Genomic DNA, 23,745 nt, shown 5'->3' on the forward strand with positions numbered 1-23,745 from the left:
TAGCGGGCAGGTCGATTGAATGAATGTGCCATGTACGTGCAGTAATTCATGTCGGTCTTGTTTGTCAGAGAGAGGCTTGATATTCTTCGTTTTGTTATAAGCAGTCTGCTTGTCGTTACGCTGCTTCTCAATTCTTCCTCATTATTAAGTTAAAAGTTTAGCCTTTATCACGCGTCCTTTATGCGTGTTTTTGAGAATCGTTATTCATTTTTATTCATCGAGAAAATCACTGATGCACATCAGTCACGTCCCAGTCAAGTAAAGCCACTTCACTTTACGTAATGTCATGTAACGTTTGCTTGCTTCGAATCAAAAAATTATTTTAGGAAAATAAATAAAATTCAATGTAATTCAAGAAATGAGTTTTATTCAGGGTGGGGGAAGGTTATGCGAATCAACATATCAATTGGTGAGCCTTTCTTTATACATATACAAACCTAATATATATCTCTAGTCGCCTTTATGGTAGCCTACAAAACGGCTGCTAAGGAGACTACCACCTATGAGTGCCGTTCTTAGACTTCAAATAGCTTCCTCCTCCCCCCCCCCCCCCCCCCCCCCCCCAAAAAAAAGAAAGAAAGAAAGAAAGAAAAACGAAAGTCCTATAAAAAGTCCCATGGTAACGCAAACGCATTTGGCGAGAAATAAACGACAACTTCGAACATCTATCAGCTTTTTTACAGTAATGACTTCCATTGATATTAACTGCTCACCAATTTCCGTCATGTTTGTTTTGTTTTGCATGGCGACACGAGTGAAAAACGTCTGCGCATGCTCTGAATCCGTATGAAAATTGTAGTCAAAACATACGTAAATTTGACTTTCAAGAATGTCGAAACTTAGTGTCCATGCTTGAGACTTAGGACTAATTCTTTCATATTGTGTTTGTTAATACAGTATCTTGGTCTGACAAAAGTATACTCTCGAGCTTTTTCGTATACTGGGGGAAAACAAACATTTATTTCCTCACTCAAACTCTTCAAAATTCTTAGAAAACGTGCAGGTATGCGCTAAGGTTTTTTCCGGGTGGTGGTCTTGCATGGCTGCCTAATCGCCGAATTAGTCCATTGACGTCATCTTCGGAAAACACAGGTATCCCAAATATCCCCAAACATTTGGTTCTATGTAGCTATTCACCAGTCTCTCTCCGTCCGAGTTAAAATTCAAGATGGAGGCCAAAGGCAACAGAGTGGACAGGAAAAGACCAAGAGATAATAACGAGGAAGATTTCTTGATTATACGAGCTAAAGGACAGTATTTGAAAGTCCCCAAGGAACGAGAACATGAAGGAATTTCTATTTCAAGTGGAACAGGTAACTATATCAAGTTTTATATCAGAATTGTGGTGAAAACGTGTTTGCCGGCGTATTTACAGTAAATGTGCGCTTATTAAAGATTTTCTCTCTAAGACCACAATATGGATATAAGATAAAAATTTAATGTTTATTGCTCACGGTAATTTTATCTGTTTCGTAAGTTTAAGACATGTATTTTAACCATATTTAGTAAAGTATTTCATACGAGATATTTTGTATTTGAATCAGGTTTTGCAGGGGTAATTAAGCTTATAAGCTTATATTTGAGTTTTTGCGGTTCAAATCTTTTTTGCAGATAATTTAGTAAAGCCAAAGAAAAGAAAGAAAGTCATTTCGAGGAAAGAGAAAAGAAAAATTAACAGGGACGAAAAGAAGACGAAGAAAAAGAACTTCTTTCTAAAGAATGTAAAGTCAGAGAGCACTACGAAACAGAAACCACAGGTAACCCAATGGATAAGACTTTCTCCTTTACGATGTGTCTATTCTGTTCTTTGAATGCATTCTTGACCCCAGAGCTCTGTCATTCTTACTGCATGTACTTGGAAGATGCCAGAGATTCTGGGAAACTCCAGAAATTCGAGTGTTGTGATTGAATATATAACATTTTGTGAGATCATGTTAGTAAAACAAACTGTACAGTACAAGCAATCAAAGGAGTGAAGGTACAAAGGTGCGTGTGTGTGATTCAAAAGGCGCCAAAACTTGTCGATTGTTTACAAGTATTATGAGCCACACTCACCAGGCCTATTCGGGCTAATCCAAACACGTGTAATTGACGTCAACTTGTTTGATTGATGGCAGTCTATTGCAAAGTGCACATCGCAATTTTTGTCTCGGGTGGCTGTGTAGCAATGTAAATGGAGGTGAATAATTTACTGGGCCAGGTTGTTCAAAGCTGGGTTAGAGCTAATCCAGGATTAACTCTATAGGTCTTATTAAGAGTTAACCCAGGACTAGCACTAATTGGGATGAACAACTGGGCCCTGGATAAGATTTATCCATCAGATAGCACTATCCAGGCTTTGAGCACGCACATTAAATATCATGGCCTGGTTGTACAAAGCCTGGATAGTGCTATCCGGCGAATAAATCCTTATCCAGTGAATAAGTAAATGCTGTTGTCCAATAATGAAATAATCCACTGGATAAGATTTATCCATCAGATAGCGCTATCCAGGCTTTGTACAACTGGGCCCAGGATTTCTGGCTATATATCATGCTAGAGTTTCACAGAGTCTTTCATTGGGCATGAACAGTAACATTGACTGGGCTTCTGAGCACATGGGTTTAAGACTGCTATTTCTTTAAGCATCAAATGTTATTGTTCATGATAGGTCGTTCTGCTTGTCTGATTTTAGGGTAAAAAACAAGTTATATCTGATGAAACGCATGAATTAATAGACACAGAAGAACCTTCAAAGAGAAAGAAAGGAAAGAGGAAACGAAAGGTAGGGAATTAAAATGGATATCTTTAGCTGTGGCATACTGTTTTCTGATTTCAGACCATGTGTCACCCTCTTGAGAATAACATTCATTGTTTGAGCAATATCCATATTAATGTGTCTTCAAATAAACAACTGTTAAACAAAGAAAAAATACTCTAGGGAATGAAACATAGTCTGAAATAGTCTGAAATGGAAAAACTTTACACCCAAGCTAAAGAGGTCTGTCCAATACTGAATACATGTACTTAGTACATGCAAATACACTATAGTGTTCAATTTACATGGGTTTGTAGTGCCATATTATTACATGTATCGTTAAACTTCTTATTAAGTAAGTGTTAATAGAGACTAGGGGCGTCATGGTACAGTAGCACAGACTGGGGGTGTCATGGTATATGTGGGGCCATCATGGCTGTGGGCGTCATGGTGAGGGGGCGACATGGCCGGATACCGTTTGTATATAGTTAGTGCTATATGGGATTCAAATCTATTCATTGCTGTTTTAGACTCTTGATCTTTTCTTTCTTAAAGAAATCTATGCCAACTGAAAGAGACCTGGAAATCCAGAGGCTGAAGGAGGAAAATGAGAATGAAGATAAGCAGATTAAGAGGCTAGAAAAATTACTCAACATGAAAAACAAAAAGAATTTGCCTTCTCAGTTTAAAGCTGATGGTTTGGACTGTATCCTTGCTTTTTTACTTTCCCCGAACCATTGTAGTACATTGTGTAGTTTCAGAAATCATCCATACCCACCCCGCAGAGGAATTTGGAATTTCTGAAGAGTAGGGGGGTCAGAGAAAGAACAAAAATTACAGAGTTTGTATGGAAGAAAATTGGAGGGTAGGGGGGTGTCTTTAAAAAATTCCTCCATGAGGGAGGTATTCTCGACTTTCACATCCCCATAATGCCTTGCGTTTTTGGGGGGTAGCCAATCAAAAAACTGTCCCAAAATGAAAGGTTTCTTAATTGAATTTATACTATACCTGCTTTTATCTGTACAATACTGATTATCAGTTTATTCCAAGTTATTTTTGCGTGTACAGATCATCAAGAGTTTTGGTCTTACAGAAAATGTATTGACTTACAAAAAAATGTTTAAAATTTACCTTAAACGTCTTCAAGCTTCTATCTTTTTCTGTTTTTCACTTCATTTTATCTTGGATACCAAACAAGGTATTTTCAACATTGTCTGATCAGCCTTCAGCAAAATAAGTGGTTTTTTACCCTCTGGTTACCCCCCAAAGACTCAAAGTATTATGGTGATGTGAAAGTCAAGAATGGATAATTTTTGGAACTACACATTACAGTACCTGCTAGACATAGACACTGACAGTATTTTGGTTATTTTCTCTTATTTAATACTCTCTATGGGAAGCACAGGCGGTGTGTAATAATAATAATAATAATAATAATAATAATAATAATAATAATAATTATTTAAAGTCAATAACATGGGAAGTGGTCCGAGCAATAAGGCTCATGTTAAAAATGCTCAACTAATGCGCCGCTTCTCACTAATGTGGCCCAGGTGCGATTCCTGGGGGCTCTGTATCATATGCGAGTAGAGATGCTTGTGAGTTCTCTCTTGTGCTTTGAGGGTTTTTTCTCAGGGTTCTATGGTTTTTCCCCTCCCTCCACAAAAATCGACTTATAAATTCTATAATTCAATCTATCAGTAGCTTTATAGTGAAGAAATAGAAAACGCATGCATGTTCTGTGTGCAGTCATTGATACTTGTCGAGTGTTCTGCCAGACCCCAAGTGCTTTATACATGTAACTCCACACATCACAGCACAAGCAAGCTTATTTAATTTCTTTTATAAAATACAAATTACAAAAACCTTCATTTAGATAGAAATGACGCAAATGAAAGTGCTCGAGCATGCTGTGTACTCTTATAAAGCACATTCTCTCAACCAATCAGAACACGAGATTTATGACAGTTGTCTTATAATGAGTGGTAAAACCTGCTTGGCTTTCTGTCCACCCTTGAGTAGTAAATCGAATTTTAATTTTTTTAAAATCTTAATAGAGTGTAACTTTGCCCTTGACTGATGTATTAAGATCTGTTTGAGGTTTGTGATCATCAGAGATATAATCTTGAAGGTGGAAGTGACAGTGAAAATGATCCTGGGCTTGACAAATACCTGAAAGCATTCTCTAGAAATAAAAAGGTGTGTTCATAGAACTATTCTCCTCCAGAAATTTTTTAGAACCACTGACAGCAGTGAGAGGAAGACGTGCAATGCTTCCAGAACTTCCAGAATATTTAGGCCCAAAAGGAAAAAGAACAAAAAAAGAAAAAAAGAAAAAAAAAAGAAAAAAAGAAAAAAAAAAAAGAAAAAAAGAAAAAAAAAAAGAAATAAAAGAAAAAAACTAAAAAAATCCCCTGGCCGAGTCAAAGATTAATGCTTCTGTGGTTGAATTGTGGTTATGTTTTCTAGGATCCTTCTGACATACTGTATATACATGTAACATGCTTTAAGTTGTTGATTCAACTAATATTCTTCTTGGTTACAGGATAAAAGCAAAATGTTTAATACGAAAAAAGATGGAAAAGCGAAAGAAAAAGAAAGTGATGCTCTTGATGAAGAAAGTGACTTGGATTTAACTGATGATGATGATGATGATGATGACAATAGCGATGAGGAGGAGGAGGAGGAAGATGAATCCTTCCTTAACAACAGTGCTTGCGAAAAAGCTGAAAATGATAGTGATAGGAATTCAGATAAAGATGATGATGATGATGATGATGCCCAATCCAATAATGATGACAATATTGATGATGAAAACAACATAAGCTGTGAAAGCAGTGATGATAATGAAAAAGATGATGTTGAAGATGACATTGATGATGATGATGATAGCAATGAAAGTGATGAGGACATCAATGAAAATGACACTAATTCGAATGTGAAATTAAATAGTGAAGTAAAACATGATTCAATTATTCCATCTGGTAAAAAAGGAATCCAAGAAAATCCAACCAAATATATTCCTCCGCACCTGCGAGGCACAGACAGTTCTAAGTCTAATAAAGAACATTTGGATAAGGTGAAAAGGCAGCTCAAGGGACTATTGAACAGGTAGGATTTTATTTCGTTATTTATAATTCCTTAATAATTAATGATGAATATGTTTTAATGGTTCTAATAGTGCACTAGTGTGTATATGAGAATAAATTCCGGAAAGAGTGAAGGAAGGAAAGAAGGAGGGACAGATGGATGGACAGAATGGATGGACAGAATGGATGGTCAGAACGGACGGTCAGAACGGACAGTCAGAACAGACGGACAGAACAAACAGACAGAATGGATGGACAGAACGGATGGTCAGAACGGACGGACAGAACAAACAGATGGAACGGACGGACAGAACGGACGGTCAGAAAGAACGGATAGAACGGACAGACAGAACGGACAGACAGAACGGACGGTCAGAATGGACGGTCAGTACGGACGGTCAGTACGGATGGTCAGTACGGACGGACAGAACAGACAGACAGAACAGACAGACAGGACGGACAGAATGGACAGATAGAACGAACAGACTGAACAGATGGAAAGAAATTTGGATGATGGTTTTGATGACCATTATAATCACTAGTCAGATAATATATAAATTATTTCATTTTCTCTAGGCTCAGTGAAGGAAATCTTCAAGTTGTCTGCAGTGAAATAGAGGGACTTTTTAATCGTAATAGTAGGAATGGTAAGATGTAGATGAAGATAACCCAAAAATGTGTAACTTTTTTTAAGCTCTACATGTAGACGCCAGATCGAATTTAGTTGATTTCTGCAGATGGAGAAAAGTCAGAAAATCTAGATAAAAACCCTCAAAATAAATTAGAACCAACTAACGAACACTAACAAGCACCACAAGGGCCACAACAACAAGCACTAACAAGCACTAACAAGCACTAACCAGCACTAACAAGGGCCACAGAGCTAGGGACTAACCAGCACTAACAAGGGCCACAGAGCTAGGGACTAACCAGCACTAACAAGGGCCACAGAGCTAGGGCGGCTGAGGGGCTATAGCACCCCCCCTTTCCCCCCCAATAATTTTGCTCTCATTCCAGACTTAATATATAGTTTGCTTATTTTCAATTTGGTATAAAATTCAGTATTTGGAAGAGATTTCTAAAATTCACCCCCCCCCCCCCCCCCACTCCTCAATTTAAAACTTTATTGGGCCCTGCATAATACAATAAAATTATATTGTATTGTATATTGTAATACAACTGTATCTTCTCATTTCAGACCATGTGTCATTCCCTAGAGTATCATTTCTTTTTTTAACCGTTGCTCATGAGAAGGCACATGACTATGCACACAACTTAAACAAATATTTTTATACTCAAGGGAATAACACGTGGCCTTAAATGGGAAAACACTCATAGGCCAAAGCTAAAGAGATCCATTGGTTTCTTAAGACCCAAATATTCTTTGCTGTTTTCCAGACATGAATGAACTGCTGACTAGTCTGATCCTAGATTCTTGTGTCTCGACATCATTGATGTCTCCAAAGCTCTTAATGGAACACTGTTTGCTTCTAGCTGTTCTAAACAGCAACATTGGATTGGAAGTAGGTAAGGGAGGTTTTGTTTTCCATAGTCTCAAGAACAAGACACATAACTGTATAGCAACTAAATAGTTACTGTATATAAATCTTTTTTCTAGGGGCCCACTTTGTTCAGACATTAGCAGTTCAGTTTGATCGCCTTCACAAAGCTGGGCAAAGTGAGAACAGTGGCAAGGAGATCTTTAATGTTGTTTCGTTATTTTCACATCTTTATAATTTTAAGGTAAGCAACCCACCCCACTCCTTACCCCTTTGTCTCCCCCTGGGTGGGCCTCAGAGAGATAGAGATCTGGAGTAGTACGATAAAATATAGAGAGAAAACAGTAGAGCTAAGCAGCTCTTAGAAGCTCCCTGAGCTAAGTGCCTTGAAATACTAGCTATAATGTGAGGTGCTTCATTACGATAAACGTCGGGTTTGCAAGCTGTTTTTCTTGGCCTCAATGTAAACTAATGTTTTGGTATTAATTGTGTTCACCAATAAGTCTTTATTATTATTACTTAGGTTATTCACTGTGGTCTGATTTACGACATCATTCGTCTTCTGTCTGATGGATTCCAAGAACAAGATATTGATTTGCTGCTGTTAATATTAAAAAGTAAGTCAACTTGGTTCATATGGATAAACATATACATGTAACATCATGTCATCAAGTGAGATTGTACAACAGGCATTTAAACACAGGGCACCGACTTGATATCAGCTTTTGAGTTGAAGGGACTAACTTGTATAAATAAGTTTATAAAGTTTACCTGACTTACTCACACAAAATGGAACTTGCATGTTTTAGCAAATAACAAAACACCAATAATCGAAAAATTTAAAAACATTAAGTCCTGTGAAGAATGTTTTTTTTGCCATCTTGAAGTTCGAAATGTGTAATTTTCCTTGAAATATGCGAGGGTTCCCATGGTGATTCGGAGGTTTTTGCGCGCGTGCTCGATCGTTGGCCCAAATCAATGTCTCAACTTAGCTGTGTTTCTTAGGCACAGGAGCTGAGATCCGTCGAGATGATCCTGGATCTTTAAAGGTAATTATACAAATATTAGTTTATTTAATGAGTTCTATGGAGGACTTAGTTAATTGATATTTGGTGCCGCGACTGAAACGTTTGAGTAAAATCTATTAGTAAGTTAAAATCAGTGACAACCCTTCATTCATACATGTATAATAAGCCTGATTACCAAATATTCAACTTTATTTAAGGTTGTTAGTGATCATAAAATAGATGTTTTACACCATCACCTGCCGGCGCCCATTATACAGCTTGGGCTCCCTGTGGTTAGATGGCAGAACCATAAATTTCCTTTGCTCTTGGGAATTGAATTCTTTCTCGTGTAAAACGATTGTATTGTTCCTGCCATCTAACATGGCTGCCGTCACGTGATGGTGCAAAACCCGCTCTGTTCTCTTGAATATGTTGTGACGACAGTTTGGTTGTTATTTTTAGGACATCATTCTACAAATCCAAGCAAAGGCAGCATCTGCTTCTGACCTGTCAAATGAGTAAGTTAGAACAACACTTGTATATGCTGTACATTATTGTAATTTTGTCATGGTTAAAGTGCTACTACGACGAAAATCGCTCAAACTTGGATTCAGCTGAAACTTCCTAAGAATACTCTTTAAAGGTCCAATAATCACTGTATGAAGTGTTTTTTCGATATTCGGGACGAAAGTATGATATTTTTACGATTATTTTTTGGAGTCTGTGACGTCATACACTCAACATCGAACATCGCTCCATACATTTCTTTGTAGTTTATGATCAAAATATCAGTAGTAAAGGGAGAAAGAAATACCCAAACACCCCAAAATATAAATTATAGTCACAAGTAATGTGAAATAAGCACATTAGCCACCCTTTGGGCTTTATAGGAATAAAATAAATTAAGGATTTATATACAAAGAACTATATGTAGCAATGTTTGATGTTGAGTGTATGACGTCACAGACTCCAAAAAATAATCGTAAAAATATCATACTTTCGTCCTGAATATCGAGAAAACACTTCATACAGTGATTATTGGACCTTTAAAGAGTATTTTTAGGAAGTTTCAGCCGAATCCAAGTTTGAGCGATTTTCGTCGTAGTAGCACTTTAAAGACGGCTACTGAGCACAACCCCCTAGTTGAGCATTCTAGACAAGGGTGGTGTAGCATGTAATTTAACAAATTGACATCAGTTTTTTATGTGTCTGTCCTCTTATTAAAGATTAATTGCGTCATCGCATTGTCAAAGTAGTGTGGATCCACGTACTAGGCGTACTACTTTGACAATGCGATGACGAAATTTATCGTCAGTAAGAGTTCAGACACATAAAAAACAATGTCAATTTGTTTTTTTACCATGACAAAAACGATAAAAACTTCTCATTTTTACTGATCAAACAACTAACGGAAAGAGCGCGCGCTCGTTGACGTCAGCTTTATCTGTCTATCCTCTTATTGATGATAAAAAATAACCAATCAGCACTCGAGAAATTTGTAAGTTATTGTAAAAAGTGTGCTCGTCTCTACCTCTAAGGTTCCGAGTTCGATGCCTGGACTTGACAAAACATTTGTTTTATTTTTTTTACGTCACTCTCTTGATTCGATTTCCCCAACCAGTTCTTGCTATTAACACACTGAATTCCAATTGGGTTTGAGAATTAGAGGTACCCTGCTCTTAATCAGCCCAGAGGTTGTATCGATATACAATTTTCCAGGCTTTTTTAGACAAAACTGAATGGCAAATATTTTATTCTTACGTATTTCACAAAGAAACTGGTTGTATTTTCGATCCGTTTTGTCCAGTTGTGTTTTTTTTTTTTGCCATTTCTGGCGTTTATTTTGACATAGCTGCTTATATTAAGGGGGTAGGGTCACGTGACCACGTGTTTATTAACAGATGCCCTTCTTGCTATTTTCTCTTCTCTTATCTTTGAAGTAAACTTCATTCAACATTCCTCCTCCTCCTCTCTTATTTCGATTCAGACTACATTTATAAAAGATTATTACTAGGTTATTGAAATGTCTTGCTTTCAGCTCTCGAGTTCGTTTCATGTTGGAGATCATCTCAAATCTGCGCAACAATAATCTACAAAAGATACCAGGCTATGACCCATCACAAGTTGAACACCTCAGGAAACTACTACGATCAGTTATTAGAGATTATAGTAAGTATCAAGCTATGACCCATCATGTCAATCAATCCATCCATCCATCCATCCATCCATCCATCCATCCGTCCGTCCGTCCGTCCGTCCGTCCGTCCGTCCGTCCGTCCATCCATCCATCCATCCTTCAATCATTTATTAGGGATTATAATAAGTACATATCATATTTTTTCTAGATCGATCATCAGGCTCTCAGCTGCAAATATCTTTGCGGGATCTCCTTGAAGCAAACACCAAAGGTAACAGTTTTATTTGCATGAAATATAAAATGCTAGTGTTTAAAAAGTTCTATGGAGAGAAAACCGTTAATGATTATGCAAATTATTATTCATTTACATCGTAAACCTCTCTTGGATGCATAAGAAAAAAAGTTTGTTAAAATGAGTTTCGAGTCGTGCCTTTGTACGCAAATTAGAAGCCGTAAGATGCTGTACCATAATATTAATGAGTCCCAGGAGTCCCTTCATTTGTGTTGACAAGGGCTTCCTAAATATATAGCATTGCGAGGATGAGAAAAAAACTGGGTCCAGTTGGCATTGCATTGCATTTTGGGGCTGTTTTAGGAGACGAAATTGCAGCCATCTTGAAAATGTATTCCTTAAAACAGTCCCACAATGCACTGCAATGCCAACTTGATCCAGTTTTTTTCTCAACCTTATAATGGCTAATACAAGAGTTGTCATCGCTTATCATCACAACAAAGTACAGCAGTGGAACACCTCAACGGAATCGAACTGAAATCATGTGAAGGTGCCTCTGGCAGCTGCTACATAGTCCACGTATGAAGCACGGAGCACAGCTCTAACCAGTTTGAATTAGTTAGGGTTGATTTGAGGCTAAGTGATGGACACCCTCAACACAATGATTGGGACCCAATGCAATCTCCTGAACCCATTGTTCAACCATGCATCTCAGTTTTTAATGCAAAGACTTGATTCTTTTTTCTACCAGGCCGGTGGTGGATCGTGGGCTCAGCTTGGAGTGGACGTCAAGAGTCTAGGGATACCTCTGTTACGTCATCTGCCCAAAAGTGGAACTCTAAGCTACTGGAATTAGCTCGTAAACAACGCATGAACACTGATGTCAAGAAGAACATTTTCTGCGTCATGATGACTAGTGAGGTTAGATAAGAATCTTACTTTGACGAAGCAACAACGTTGTCGTGCTTTTTAAATGAATTAAATGAAAGGAAATTTTAATGAATTGCACGGTGGTATAGGTGGTGGTGGTAGAGTAGGTGATGGTGGTATAGGTGGTGGTGGTGGAGTAGGTGATGGTGGTATAGGTGGGGTGGTACAGTAGGTGATGGTGGTATAGGTGGTGGTGGTAGAGTAGGTGATGGTGGTATAGGTGGTGGTGGTAAAGTAGGTGATGGTGGTATAGGTGGTGGTGGTACAGTAGGTGATGGTGGTATAGGTGGTGGTGGTACAGTAGGTGATGGTGGTATAGGTGGTGGTGGTACAGTAGGTGATGGTGGTATAGGTGGTGGTGGTATGGGTGGTGGTGGTATTGGTGGTGGTGGTATAGGTGGTGGTGATATAGGTGGTGGGTATATAGGTGGTGGTGGTATAGGTGGTGGTGGTATAGGTGGTGGTGGTATAGGTGGTGGGGTGGTATAGGTGGTGGTGGTATAGGCCTGGTGGTGGTATAGGTGGTGGTGGTATAGGTGGTGGTGGTATAGGTGGTGGGTGGTATAGTAGGTGGTGGGTGGTATAGTAGGTGGTTGGTGGTATAGTAGGTGGTGGTGTATAGGTGGTGGTGGTGGTATAGGTGGTGGTGGTATAGGTGGTGGTGTATAGGTGGTTGTGGTGTTGGCATAGGTGGTGGTGGTTGTGATGGTGGTGGTATAGGTGGGTGGTGTATAGGTGGTAGTGGTATGGGTGGTGTTGGTAGGTGGTGGTGGTATAGGTGGTGGTGATATAGGTGGTGGTGGGGTTGTGGGGTGGTGGTGGTATAGGTGGTGGTGGTATAGGTGGTGGTGGTATAGGTGGTGGTATAGGTGGTGGTGGTATAGGTGGTGGTGGTATAGGTGGTGGTGGTATAGGGGGTGGGGTTGTATAGGTGTTGGTGTAGGTGGAGTGGTAATAGGTTGGTGGTGTAGCGGTGGTGGTATAGGTGGTGGTGGTTGGTATAGGTTGGTTGTGGTGGTTATAGGCGGTGGTGGTATAGGTGGTGGTGTGTATCGGTGGTGGTGGTATAGGTGGTGGGTGTATAGGTGGTTAGTGTATAGTTGGTTGTGGTGTTGGCATAGGTGGTTGATGGTTGTGATGGTGGTGGGTATAGGTTGGTGGTGGTATAGGTTGGTGGTGGTATAGGGTTGGTGGGGGTATTAGGTGGTGGTGGTGGTATAGATTGTGGTGGTATAGGTGGTGGTCGGTATAGGTGGTGGTGGTTATAGGTGGTGGTGGTATAGGTGGTGGTGGTATAGGTGGTGGTGGTATAGGTGGTGGTGTATAGGTGGTAGTGGTTGTTGGACATAGGTGGTGGTGGTTGTGATGGTGGTGGTATAGGTTGGTGGTGGTATAGGGGGTGGTGGTATAGATGATGGGTGTTACGTGACTTATTAGCGCAAATGGCCTATTCCTCTCCTTTCTTTAACCGTGAATGTTTATTTCTATTTTTCATTCAGGATTATGTAGATGCCTTTGAAAAGTTATTGCGGTTAAATTTAAAGGATGTTCAAGCTCGTGAGATCGTACATGTTCTGGTTGATTGCTGTATGAAGGTAACAGTACAGAGCTTCTTTATTTACAATCTTACTCTCATACGTAGTGGCTGTTAGTACTTGGTTCAACGTAGTATGTTAGCGCTATTTTTTTTGAAAAAGAAATTCAAATTTTAAAGTAATCTGAAACAAACTCTGGGTTGATCTAAGGCTTGGGTGGGGTGGGGTGGGGTGGTTCAGTATATTTTTACGGTGATTTTTACACTTACATAATGTTTTTAGATCTTGAATTTTATCTGTATTGTATTATTAAGATTTAAGTTTAGCACGTGCACGTTCTAACGAGACTTTATTGTAAACTCCTGTGTGTCTACGTGAATAAATTACTTACTCACTCACTCACTCACTCACTCACTCACTCACTCACTCACTCACTCACTCACTTTCTTACTTACTTGCTTACTTGGCACCCAACATTTTGATTTTGGGTTTTGCGGAAAGAGGAAAAACAGAACTTGAACCGAGCTTCTGTGCTTCGTGGGATTGTTCCAGGGTTATTTGGTTTTCCTCCCTCCGTATAAATCCGCTATGAAAATCTAAATGCTAAATTGCCGTTCATTTATTTTCAGGAGAAGTCTTACAACCCTTTTTATGCCTATCTTGGACAGAAATTCTGCGAATATAACCATTCTTATCAGGTAACAGTTAAGAAACCACAGTAACCTTCAAAATGCCAATCGTGATAGGCACTAAAAAAAATGTAATGGGATTTAGCAAGGAAATTACTTTCTGGATACCTTTATACGTCAACTGAAATTCCAATTGGAATTTAGGAATTGTTATTTTGAGGAGGAGGGAAAACCGAAAAACCCGGGAAAAAACCAGCGAAGCACTCGATCACATAAGAGACCGAGTCCGGGAATCGAACTCGGGTCGCATTGATGAGAGGCAAGCGATCTCACCACTACGCCACCCATGCTTCCCTAAGCGACCGTTCCTTCATTATGGTGCGCACGCAAGCTATCCTGACTGAATTACGGCACTTCCACTTCCCATACGCTTCGCCGCCTTTTTGTTTTACTTTCTTCTGTTCAGATGCTGTAAGAGTTTGCTTTTCACAATTCTGTTCTGTTTAGTATTTATTTTTAATGTTGTAGTGTTTTCTTCTGTTTTCTTGTTATTGCTGTTGATGTTCGTGTGTATTTTTGTTGTGTTTTTAGGTTACGTTTCAGTACACATTCTGGGATAAATTAAAAGTGATTGACAGCTTGACAGAGAGCAGTGTTCAAAATATGTCTTTCCTTCTAAGTCACCTCATCGCAAGCAGAGCACTTTCTCTTTCTATACTAAAGGTCAGTAAGTGGAAATTACCCAACTATATTTTCTAAATACGTGAAGGATAGAGAAGTTTTCGAAGGAGTGGGAAACATGCGACAATGTCTTACAGCACGGACACGGTGCGACATGCCGTAACATTGAAATGGCTTCCCATAAGAATGGTTATCGTACAGTACGACATGCCATGATATCGAAATGGTTTCCCATAATGGTTACCGTACGGTACGACTTGCCGTGACATTGAAATGCCTTCCCATAAGAAATTTTATCGTATGGTAATACATGCCTTGACATTAAAATGGCTTCCCATAAGAATTGTTAATTTACGGTACGACATGCCGTGACATTGAAATGGCTTCCCATAAGAATGATTATCGTATGAGTGGGGAACATAAGGTACTGACTTAAAGCACATGCACGGTACGACATGTCATAATACTGAAAAGTATTCCCATAACAATGGTTATCCTAAGAGTTGGACGTGCCGTGACCGTGATGTTTTCTAAAATTTTAATTGGCTGATTTCTTTCACGCGCAATGTGATTGGTCTGGCATTTACGTGACCTTGGCGTGACCGTGTCCGCCGTGTTTATGCCGCTTGTTGCGGGTATTTGATTGAATGAAGAGTAAATCCTCGTGCAATATGATTGGTCTGGCGTATCCCTTGCCGTGTCATGACCGTGTTCGTGCCGTGAATTGTTCACAGTCATACGAAAACTGCACTATGGCTACGGAAAGGTACAGTACGACTACAAGCTTGCCTTATCGTTTCGCACTCGTACGAAAACCACTCTATGTATATGATTGGGTTACTAGTTCTGTTGCTGTGGTTGTTTAAATTTACATTCATCGTCTTTCTAGAAACTTACCCAAGATAACTTGTATGTCATCTATTTTACAGGCGGTGAATTTCATGGAACTGGAGAAACCGTCTGTTCGTTTCTTCAAGCATTTCTTTACCTATTTGCTGACTGAATACCCTGCAGATACTATCAGGTAAACTAAGCGACAAAGCGCCTTGTGTGAAAACATTGATGACCAAAACAATTAATTGTCATTGGACGAAAGAGCCAAGGACAGACACTTATAAGAGGGGGACTGTCTAAAAATGGGACAATACCGCGTCCAAAATAGACCAAAACCACAAATGATTCTAAAAACCTTTGGTCAATAGTTTTACTATTTGCGCCCTAGCCATGCACGTTCTTGGACTGAAACTTAAACCATTTTTTTCTCTCTTGTTTTCAGGAAGTCGTTCGAGAGAATTGCCTCGTTGAAAGACTTGGCACACGCTCGCCAAGGCATGGCTATTTTTATTCGTCATTTTATCGCTAAGAAAAAGAAACACGATGGTGGAGGATCAAGTGTCATCGCCGAGAGAATCCAAAGTGTCATCGATATCCTGCATTCTTCAAGTGGCTCTGTACTATAGCAAGTACATTTTCTGTATTTTGTTCATATCTCGTTGGGTCCTGTTTGTTTACAGTTCGTAAACAATACTGGCTCCCATTATGCCACGTGACCCATGTCATGTGCCATGTGACCTGTGTCATGTGACCCTTGTGATTTAGGTCTACTTTCTCTACTGGAAGCGGTTGGCAAGAAGAGGATCGTTTTGTCATCGCGTATAAAATAAAATAAATAAAAAATGTGGTCCGAAATCAAACTAGTGATAACAAAATTGCAAGCCCGTGTAGCTTCTTTCTTCTATCATCTGATTGGTCAAATGCAATTTATTGACTCTTGAAAACAGTGCAATTTAATACCCAAAATGGTCTGATTCTTAATTTAATCGCACTGCTGACAGCCAATCACATTTCAGGATTTGCTGGTGCTCTCAAATTGGATATAATCGATTCATATCAATTTGTTGTCCAGCTAATTGATAGCGCATGACTCAAAAGAAAACGGTGTCTTTGGCTTAAAGCTCTAGACCAATCAGATATAAGAAAAAAGAGACAACGCCCTTGTAAATTGGGTTTGTAAGACGCAATTATAGCCCTTGTTGCAGAATATAAATCTGCCCGAAACTTTAAGGGCTCATTTCAGTTTGTAAAAAAATTGTATTACGAAGGTGCTGACTTAGTTCCAACTGAAGTTGTTTTTCACCAAAATGTATCGAACACATGGAAGGCTTAATCCATATTGTATCATTCCTCCCATCGGATCGTCAATCTGTTTTTTTGAAAATTTTAACCAGGCGGTACTGCAACCGTTACTTACCATCCGCGAAATGGAAAATTCTTTACGAGACACCATGATGGAACCGACGACTCGAGACTCCAGTAGTGGAAAAGCATTTCATGTTCAGAGAAAGGCCCGTACGTTTTATCCAGGCAAAATAAATTTAAACGAGTCATTAAGAACTGAAGATATCAGAATGGTTTATTCAGACGAAGAGATTGACATTGAGTTCCAATATCTTGGAATGCAAGATAGGAAATATTGCTCATCAGAAGACGACCAGGACGGGGATGATGACAAAGAATACGTAATTGGCAGCACGGGCGTAGAAGGAGACGAGCAAGACACCGAGGACCGTAATAAGAACACTGAAGAACTGGAAGAACCTGATCCTGATTTTTTTGAAGGTGTGATAAACAAACTGCAATCGTGGTGCAGTAATTCCGACCAAGAGACAGACAATGAGGACTTCCAAGATTTCTCCATTATCGATGGCTCAGATCCCAGCTTGATTACCATCTCATGTCTACCTATGGCGCACATACAAAGGAATAGCGATCAGAATTGAACAGAAAACATCAAGTAACAAACGACTAACTAACTCTTAAAGATTTTTTTTTCTTAAACCATAGCATTTTAACGCGCCAAATCTGGAATTTTACACTACTATTATATGTACACGTTATTCTTCGGTCCGGTTTCTTTCTGATTTTCTATCTTTTTTTTTTTTTTTTTTTCTTTTCATCATCTTGTTTCCCCTCGCTCCCCTTCGGTTCACTTCTCTCCCCACAAACGGCTGCTCACTCAAGTTGAACATTCGTTTCCCATTGTTTTTTTTACACGAATAGATAGATAGATAGCATCTTTCTTTAAGTACGATAGTTTCATAAGTGTAAGACACTTCGTTACATGAGAGTCGTACAATAAAAATCCTATTTACAAACAACTTATGAAAGATTTGAAAAGAAACTAAGAGGAACTAACTATATAAACACATAAATTATCGATTCAACCAGCTTTAAGGCCCCTGATACAGGTTGCGTCCACACGTGTCCAGAAATTTTTGTATCCGTATCCGGAAATTTTCGAAAACGGTCTCCAGAGTGGAAATTCTCGAATACGCTCCGAATACGGTTACGTGTGGAAGGTCGTATCCGCAAATTTTCGAATACGATGACGTAAACACAATTTTGCGCATGCTCAATAAGAAAAACTATCCGTCAAAGGGACTAGGCACTAGCGTGCATCAGGGCGGATCAAGAAATTTCCGGATACGTGTGGACAGTGAAAACGATTCGAAAACGATTTGAATACGCTGCGTGTGGACGCGAACATTTTCGTATCCGCAAAAAAAAATTTGCGGATACAAAAATTTCCGGATACGTGTGGACGGGGCCTAAGTAAAATCTGGTTGCCAGTTAGTCACATTCTTTTTTGAAAATAATCCTCGAAGAAGATGTTCGGATTTGTGAGAGAATAGAATTCCATAATTTAGCTTCTCTATAAGAAAAACTTTTATTAAGGAATTCTGTTCTCGGAATGAGTTGAACTTCTAATTTATCTTCATTATCTTCATGATAACCAATTGATGGTTTTCACGTCGGCCATGTTGGAGGACTTTAACAAAAGAATTGTCAATGAATTCTTTTGTTATATCCTCCAACATGGACGCCGTGTATTTTGTTATTTAATTCTCTTGGGAATAATTGAAAACCATCAATAGTAGAAGGTCTAGGCTAGATAGTCTGTCAACACTTATGAATCATACGACTACATGGTAAACAAGTGTTTGGGTTTAAGGTTTTTGTCAAGTAATTATGAAACTTTCAATACTTCTAGTCTACCTAGTATGACCTAGCATACTATTTTATTTTCTGAGTTGAAAATCAGAGTAACATTTCGAGGTAGGGAATTAAGCAAAGGCAATAAATGTCGAATTAGCGTGTTTTAAGAACTCTGTTGTGGCCCGCTACGAAGAGTCACTCTTGCGTTTGACGACCGTTTGACACCTGCCTTCGACAATCTGAAAAAAGACACGTGATTGGGTAAGCCTTGTTTCAAGCTGTGACCAAGGTTTCCAGAATATGGAAGCCTTCTTCCTATTGGTCAATTTTCGGAAAGGAATGTTCAACTCGAATGAGCAGCCGTTTGTGGGGAGAGAAGTGGACCGTAGGAGAATGGAGTGAGAGTGAAGACGGCTGCGAGGGAGACTGTTTCCCTTGTTTTACTTGATCATGGAACGAGGGCCACAGGTTCGTTAGCAACTGGTTTTTAAGTGCTACGCTCATAAAAACAAGGACGATTTTTAGTCTTCAAAATATTTGCTCCGGTAAAAACGCATTGTTTCGATAAATACTGACAAATGGCGATTGATTTTGACGAATATCTCTTTTGAGAATAAGATAAATAAATTCAAATGTACATGTGTACTTATTAGCAATCTAGAGCCAGCAATTCGTCTTTTTCGATCAAATGTAATTTTTTAATCACCTAATTATTCTATTCCACTAATGCCGTCACAACTCGTTTATCAGAGGCAGGATGGTGAAGAACTCTGCAGTTGAATGGACTTCTTCTACGATAAGGCGGCCATCTTGACAGGGCACAAAACAAAGCAAAAGATGACGGAAAATACAAAAAAAATTCGTGTGTTTGTCTTTCTTTTATGGGTAAAGGTGATCTAAGTGCTGTCTTATTCATCTTTTGTTGTATTTTCTTGTGATGAGCTGTTAATATCGTACGACTGTAACGTTACTGTAACTGCTTCATTTGCCCTCTAGGCGCCCATAATGCCTTGCGATCCAAGATAGCCGCCATATCGTCGAAGTTGTTCATTGATAGCTCTGGTATATCTGGTTTTCAAACATTTTATAAATCAGTGGTTATTCTGATTTATATAATACTGTCAATATAACTATGTTAATTATACAGCTTCCCATATTAATCCCATATAGGTAACTGTCCAATTATTTTCTTAATTGGACAGGTCTTGTTGAAATGGGATTAATTAGGCATCTATATAATAAATAGGTAATGGGATTTCATGCTCCCCAATCAAGAAATAATTAGACTCGAAAAATTCCTCTGACTCTGATTCCTCGGAATTTTCCTCGTCCAATTATTTCTTAATTGGACAGCATGGAGTCCTATTACATATACTTATTATGTTGAAGGGTCTTTGGTCTTAAGAGCTTGTTATAAAAAAGAAATGAAAAGAATGGACGGACGGATAGACAGACAGACAGACAGAAAGAAAGAATGAATGAATGATAGAAAGAAAGATAGAAAGAAATATAGAAAGATAGAAAGAAAGAAAGAAAAAAAGAAAAAATGGAAAAGAAAGAAAATAAAAATAAAATAAATAAAAAGAAAAGGAAGGAAGGAAGGAAGAAAGAAAGAAAGAAATAAAGAAAAAGAAAAGAAAAAAAATTTCAAAACTGGCTCCAATACTGATTGCTTTTATGGTAGCATCAATAACATTGTTACATCAAACAAGATTAGTTGCCATGACAATGGCACTTCACACATCTTATCAAGCAATTCTGTTGAGAACCTCGTAAGCCTTTGTTTTTTACAGATAAGCTCTCAATGTTTCATTGGTGTATGATTCCCGCTGTTTCCAAGCCGTTTGTGTACATTTAATAAAAACAGCTGTTAAACTCCTTTCTTACCTTACACGCCGCTTTATTCTCGTACCGGATAATGAAGTCGAAAACTGTCAATTTGTATATCTAGTATCCCATCAAAAATACTCTGAAGGCTGCGTGGAAACAAAAAGAAAGGTAAAAGTCTAAATACTAAGATAAATATTATAATATAAATTTCTAACTCTTATCAGATAATTTACATTAATGTGAAATACAACAAACTAAAAAAAAATCACGAAGCGAGTATCCTGCATGACCAGTGTTTTCGTTACATATCCAGCAACAAAATTCATAAAAGAAAAACAAATATGGTCATTTGAAAAGCTTATAGCTTGAAAGACAATAAATTGATAAATCTACCTCTATCGAGGTCAAGTGCATATACTTGCTGGACGGGTGAGTTTTTCTACTTATATAAAATCAAGAAGGTAAGAAAAACGAAGCATGAAAGTAGAAATAGAGTTCCCACGGTTTTAGTCAGTAAACGGCCGCTAAAAGGCTCAGCTCGACTGCTATAAGTGTGAGGACGAGGAAACGACATTATTTTATTTTCAAACGTTGCTTTTCAGCCAAGTTTGTACTTGGCAGGTGTGTACATGAGAGCATTAATTTTAGTAATCACCTTTAAAAAAATTTCAAGCTCTACTGTTTTTGTTTTGAGGACGTTTTGAAGTATTTTTCCCCTAGAATGTTAGTGATTTGTTTAGCGTACCTAATTATCGCAATAGGGTTTAAGCCCTCCTGAGGTAAGTACTTGCGAGTAACTCATGTACTTGTTCTTGAAAAAACCTTTTTCATAGCGAAAATAAAAACAAGAGATACCTGAAAGAAAGACAGATGGAAGAGAGAAAGGAATGAAATATCTGATGGGAGGGGGGGGGGGGGGGGGGGGGGGCTCAAATAACTGATGGAAAAATACACACACAAAAGAAAATAAGCAACAAACGAACGAATGAACCGGAACTAAGAAATAATTGAAATTAACACGATAAAAAAAATAATAATAAAAAGAAAGAAAGAAAGACAACAAGAGGAACAAAATCTTTCACTAAAAGAGAATATATGGCACTGGGCACACAAAAGGATGAATGAATGAATGAAATGAAAAAATCCGTGTAAGATTTTCCGCGATGAAAAGCCAGAAAAGCCCGAAAGGCTCCTACTATTGTTCCTCAGATAACTTCTGAAAAATGTCTACAAACGGAGAAAGATTAAATTAGTCAAAAGATTCAGAGAAAAAGAAGGAAAAAAGAAGAAAAATTCATAATTCAAGAGTATTCTGGTGTTCACTTTCAAACATGGGTTTATGCCAATAATAGCAGTTTCAGTAACAGATAGCCTATCTATTCTAAATATTCTAAAGGATTAAGTAGGATTGTATTAATTAATAATTTGGTGGACTGAACTGGATCTTCATTGCACATCACATGTGTATGGAAGCTGAAATCAAGCCTGCGGTGAATTTTTAGCCTACCCACCATGTTCCCATGAACATCATGACGTCATCGTATTCCAAAACTTTCGGATACGAAATGTTCTCCGTCCACACTAATACAGCTAGGCGGCGTTTTCAAATTGTTTCACTCTGGAGACCGTATTCGAATGAAAACGTTTTCGGTGAAAGATTTTTTCGGATTCGCCCGGACTAGTGTGGACGGTAGGCCTAACAGAGTAAATAGAAATTCGGATTCAAATTTATCCGGCGTAGTGTTGACGGGGCCTGAATGAGGCTGGAGCAGCGCGCGCGTTTTTACGGAAAATTATGTTCCCGATAAAACCACAGGAAACGATCTTATCAATTTTTAAATATTTTCAGTTAAAATTTTTTTTTACAGTAAAGTCAAATGAATGGTGGATGGTATGAAATACTGCTAATGTTCTCCACTTTTTGAGAAGGAATTTCTTCAAAAAGTTGAAAAAACTCTTCAAGACGACGAATCCATTGAATATCAGACCGGCTGGACGAAGAGAAACTATTATGAAACCGGCGGTAAAGCAGCTGTATTTGAGTTAATCTGGATTTTACAATAGCCTTGTCTAGTAGCTATGAGAACAGTCTAGCATATACTGACTATATCTATATTATCCTCGTTTATTCTATTAGTTATGATTCGATATTCCTACTATATTTCTCTTTGATGTTCGATCGACTGGTTTATTTTTAATTTGAAGTATTTTTTTAGTATTTTAACGAAGATTTCTTTCCCTTTGAGAAATTCAAAAACGATTCATTTTTCTCCATCGATCCTTTTCTCTCGACACGTTAACAACTCTTCCGACTATTGTCGATCGAGTCATTCTATGCTTTTTTCACTCTGGAACCTTATACACAATATATACAGCAGCCGGGACAACGTGTCTTTCTATTCGCTGGTTTGCATAAGCACCGCCTCCTCGCATGATTGAAGGGACGAAAAACATAAAATTTGGAAAACGAGAGGTCCACCCAGTCTGAAAATGGACTCGACAAAACACAAAAACGTTATTATTTCATGTTATTTCTTACAAGTGTTTTACAAATACGATATTTTTCTTCATTTTTCCCTTCTTATATCAACCAACTTTAGTCTATAAATAATTTGAGCTTACATCGTCTTTCAAGTTTTTCAATAGGCTGCGAATAAGAACACTGTCCATGAATTTCATGAATTTCAATTTTGTTACATTTGTGTTCCAATTTTCAATTAGATAGATTTATATCGCATTTATTTCTTCTTTCTTTTTCATTACAGACCAGTTATTTTTAAATAAATTTGCCATAATCCCATATATTTCATTTCCTTTTTTTATCTTTTTTCCATAGTTTTGAATAATATTTTCCTTACAAATTTATCCTTTAATCTCACCTCGTCTTTACGAATCATTCTCACATCTGCCATGGAAGTCTGAAGATAATCTTTTTTCAACCATAATGTAAATATTTGCTGACATTCTTAGTGTTGTGTGGCCACTAAATATTTCTTATTTACTTAGGAATGATTAAGCTCTATTTTTTATTGTGATTCATGTCTTCTGCGTAGAATAATGAGGACAAGGAATTCTCCAGGACCGAGTTTTTGATATCGTTTAAAAATGCAAGTGGTTCGTCTACAGAAAACTAGGGTATGTTATTAATTCATAGAGCAGTCTTCGTATGAGTGGGAAATTCGTATTCTCACTATAGTCGTGCTGTATATCTTACCGTAACCGTAAATATATAGCTATATCGGTGCTGTGATTGGATGATTTGCTTGAAGAAAAAAAAAAGGAAAACCATTCCAGAGTAACCGGGGCGTGCATCGTGTTCGTGGTTTAAGGTAGTACCTTATGTTTCCCACTGATACAAAAAAAGTGCTGTCGGTAAGTTGAAATATGAGCTATTGTAAGTATTCGGCTTGTATTCAAATTCACACCCAGTTTATTGAATTTTG

General features: G+C 38.2%; 2 protein-coding genes and 1 long non-coding RNA gene across 3 annotated transcripts in view; 2 read left to right on the forward strand and 1 right to left on the reverse strand.

Moving 5' to 3' along the window:
* The first annotated feature begins 1,040 nt into the window (after positions 1-1,040).
* Positions 1,041-17,433, forward strand: LOC116306768 (nucleolar MIF4G domain-containing protein 1). The gene is made up of 20 exons (XM_031716863.2): positions 1,041-1,313; positions 1,612-1,757; positions 2,675-2,764; positions 3,293-3,443; positions 4,827-4,936; positions 5,283-5,848; positions 6,403-6,473; positions 7,225-7,353; positions 7,445-7,569; positions 7,849-7,942; positions 8,331-8,374; positions 8,795-8,850; positions 10,371-10,501; positions 10,678-10,740; positions 11,453-11,622; positions 13,131-13,226; positions 13,796-13,864; positions 14,387-14,518; positions 15,406-15,500; positions 15,753-17,433. The coding sequence occupies exons 1-20, from the start codon at positions 1,169-1,171 to the stop codon at positions 15,934-15,936; spliced, it is 2,667 nt and encodes an 888-aa protein (XP_031572723.2). The 5' UTR covers positions 1,041-1,168; the 3' UTR covers positions 15,937-17,433.
* Positions 17,434-20,361: 2,928 nt separating this feature from the next.
* Positions 20,362-23,277, reverse strand: LOC116306770 (uncharacterized). The gene is made up of 3 exons (XR_004198317.2): positions 23,182-23,277; positions 21,048-21,157; positions 20,362-20,448 (listed from the first exon to the last, which is right to left on the reverse strand). It is a non-coding gene; the product is annotated as an uncharacterized LOC116306770 (long non-coding RNA).
* LOC116306767 (armadillo repeat-containing protein gudu) overlaps positions 23,168-23,745 on the forward strand; it is a 31,670-nt gene continuing 31,092 nt past the window's right edge. Inside the window, exon 1 of the mRNA XM_089027727.1 lies at positions 23,168-23,437. The gene's annotated coding sequence lies outside the window, so the exon portion shown is untranslated. The remainder of the gene's footprint in view (positions 23,438-23,745) is intronic.

The sequence above is a fragment of the Actinia tenebrosa genome, unplaced genomic scaffold, assembly GCF_029948245.1.
Source record: "Actinia tenebrosa isolate PJP-AT-01 unplaced genomic scaffold, QUT_ActTen_1.0 PGA_scaffold11__36_contigs__length_13525064, whole genome shotgun sequence".
Classification (NCBI taxonomy): Eukaryota; Metazoa; Cnidaria; class Anthozoa; order Actiniaria; family Actiniidae; genus Actinia; species Actinia tenebrosa.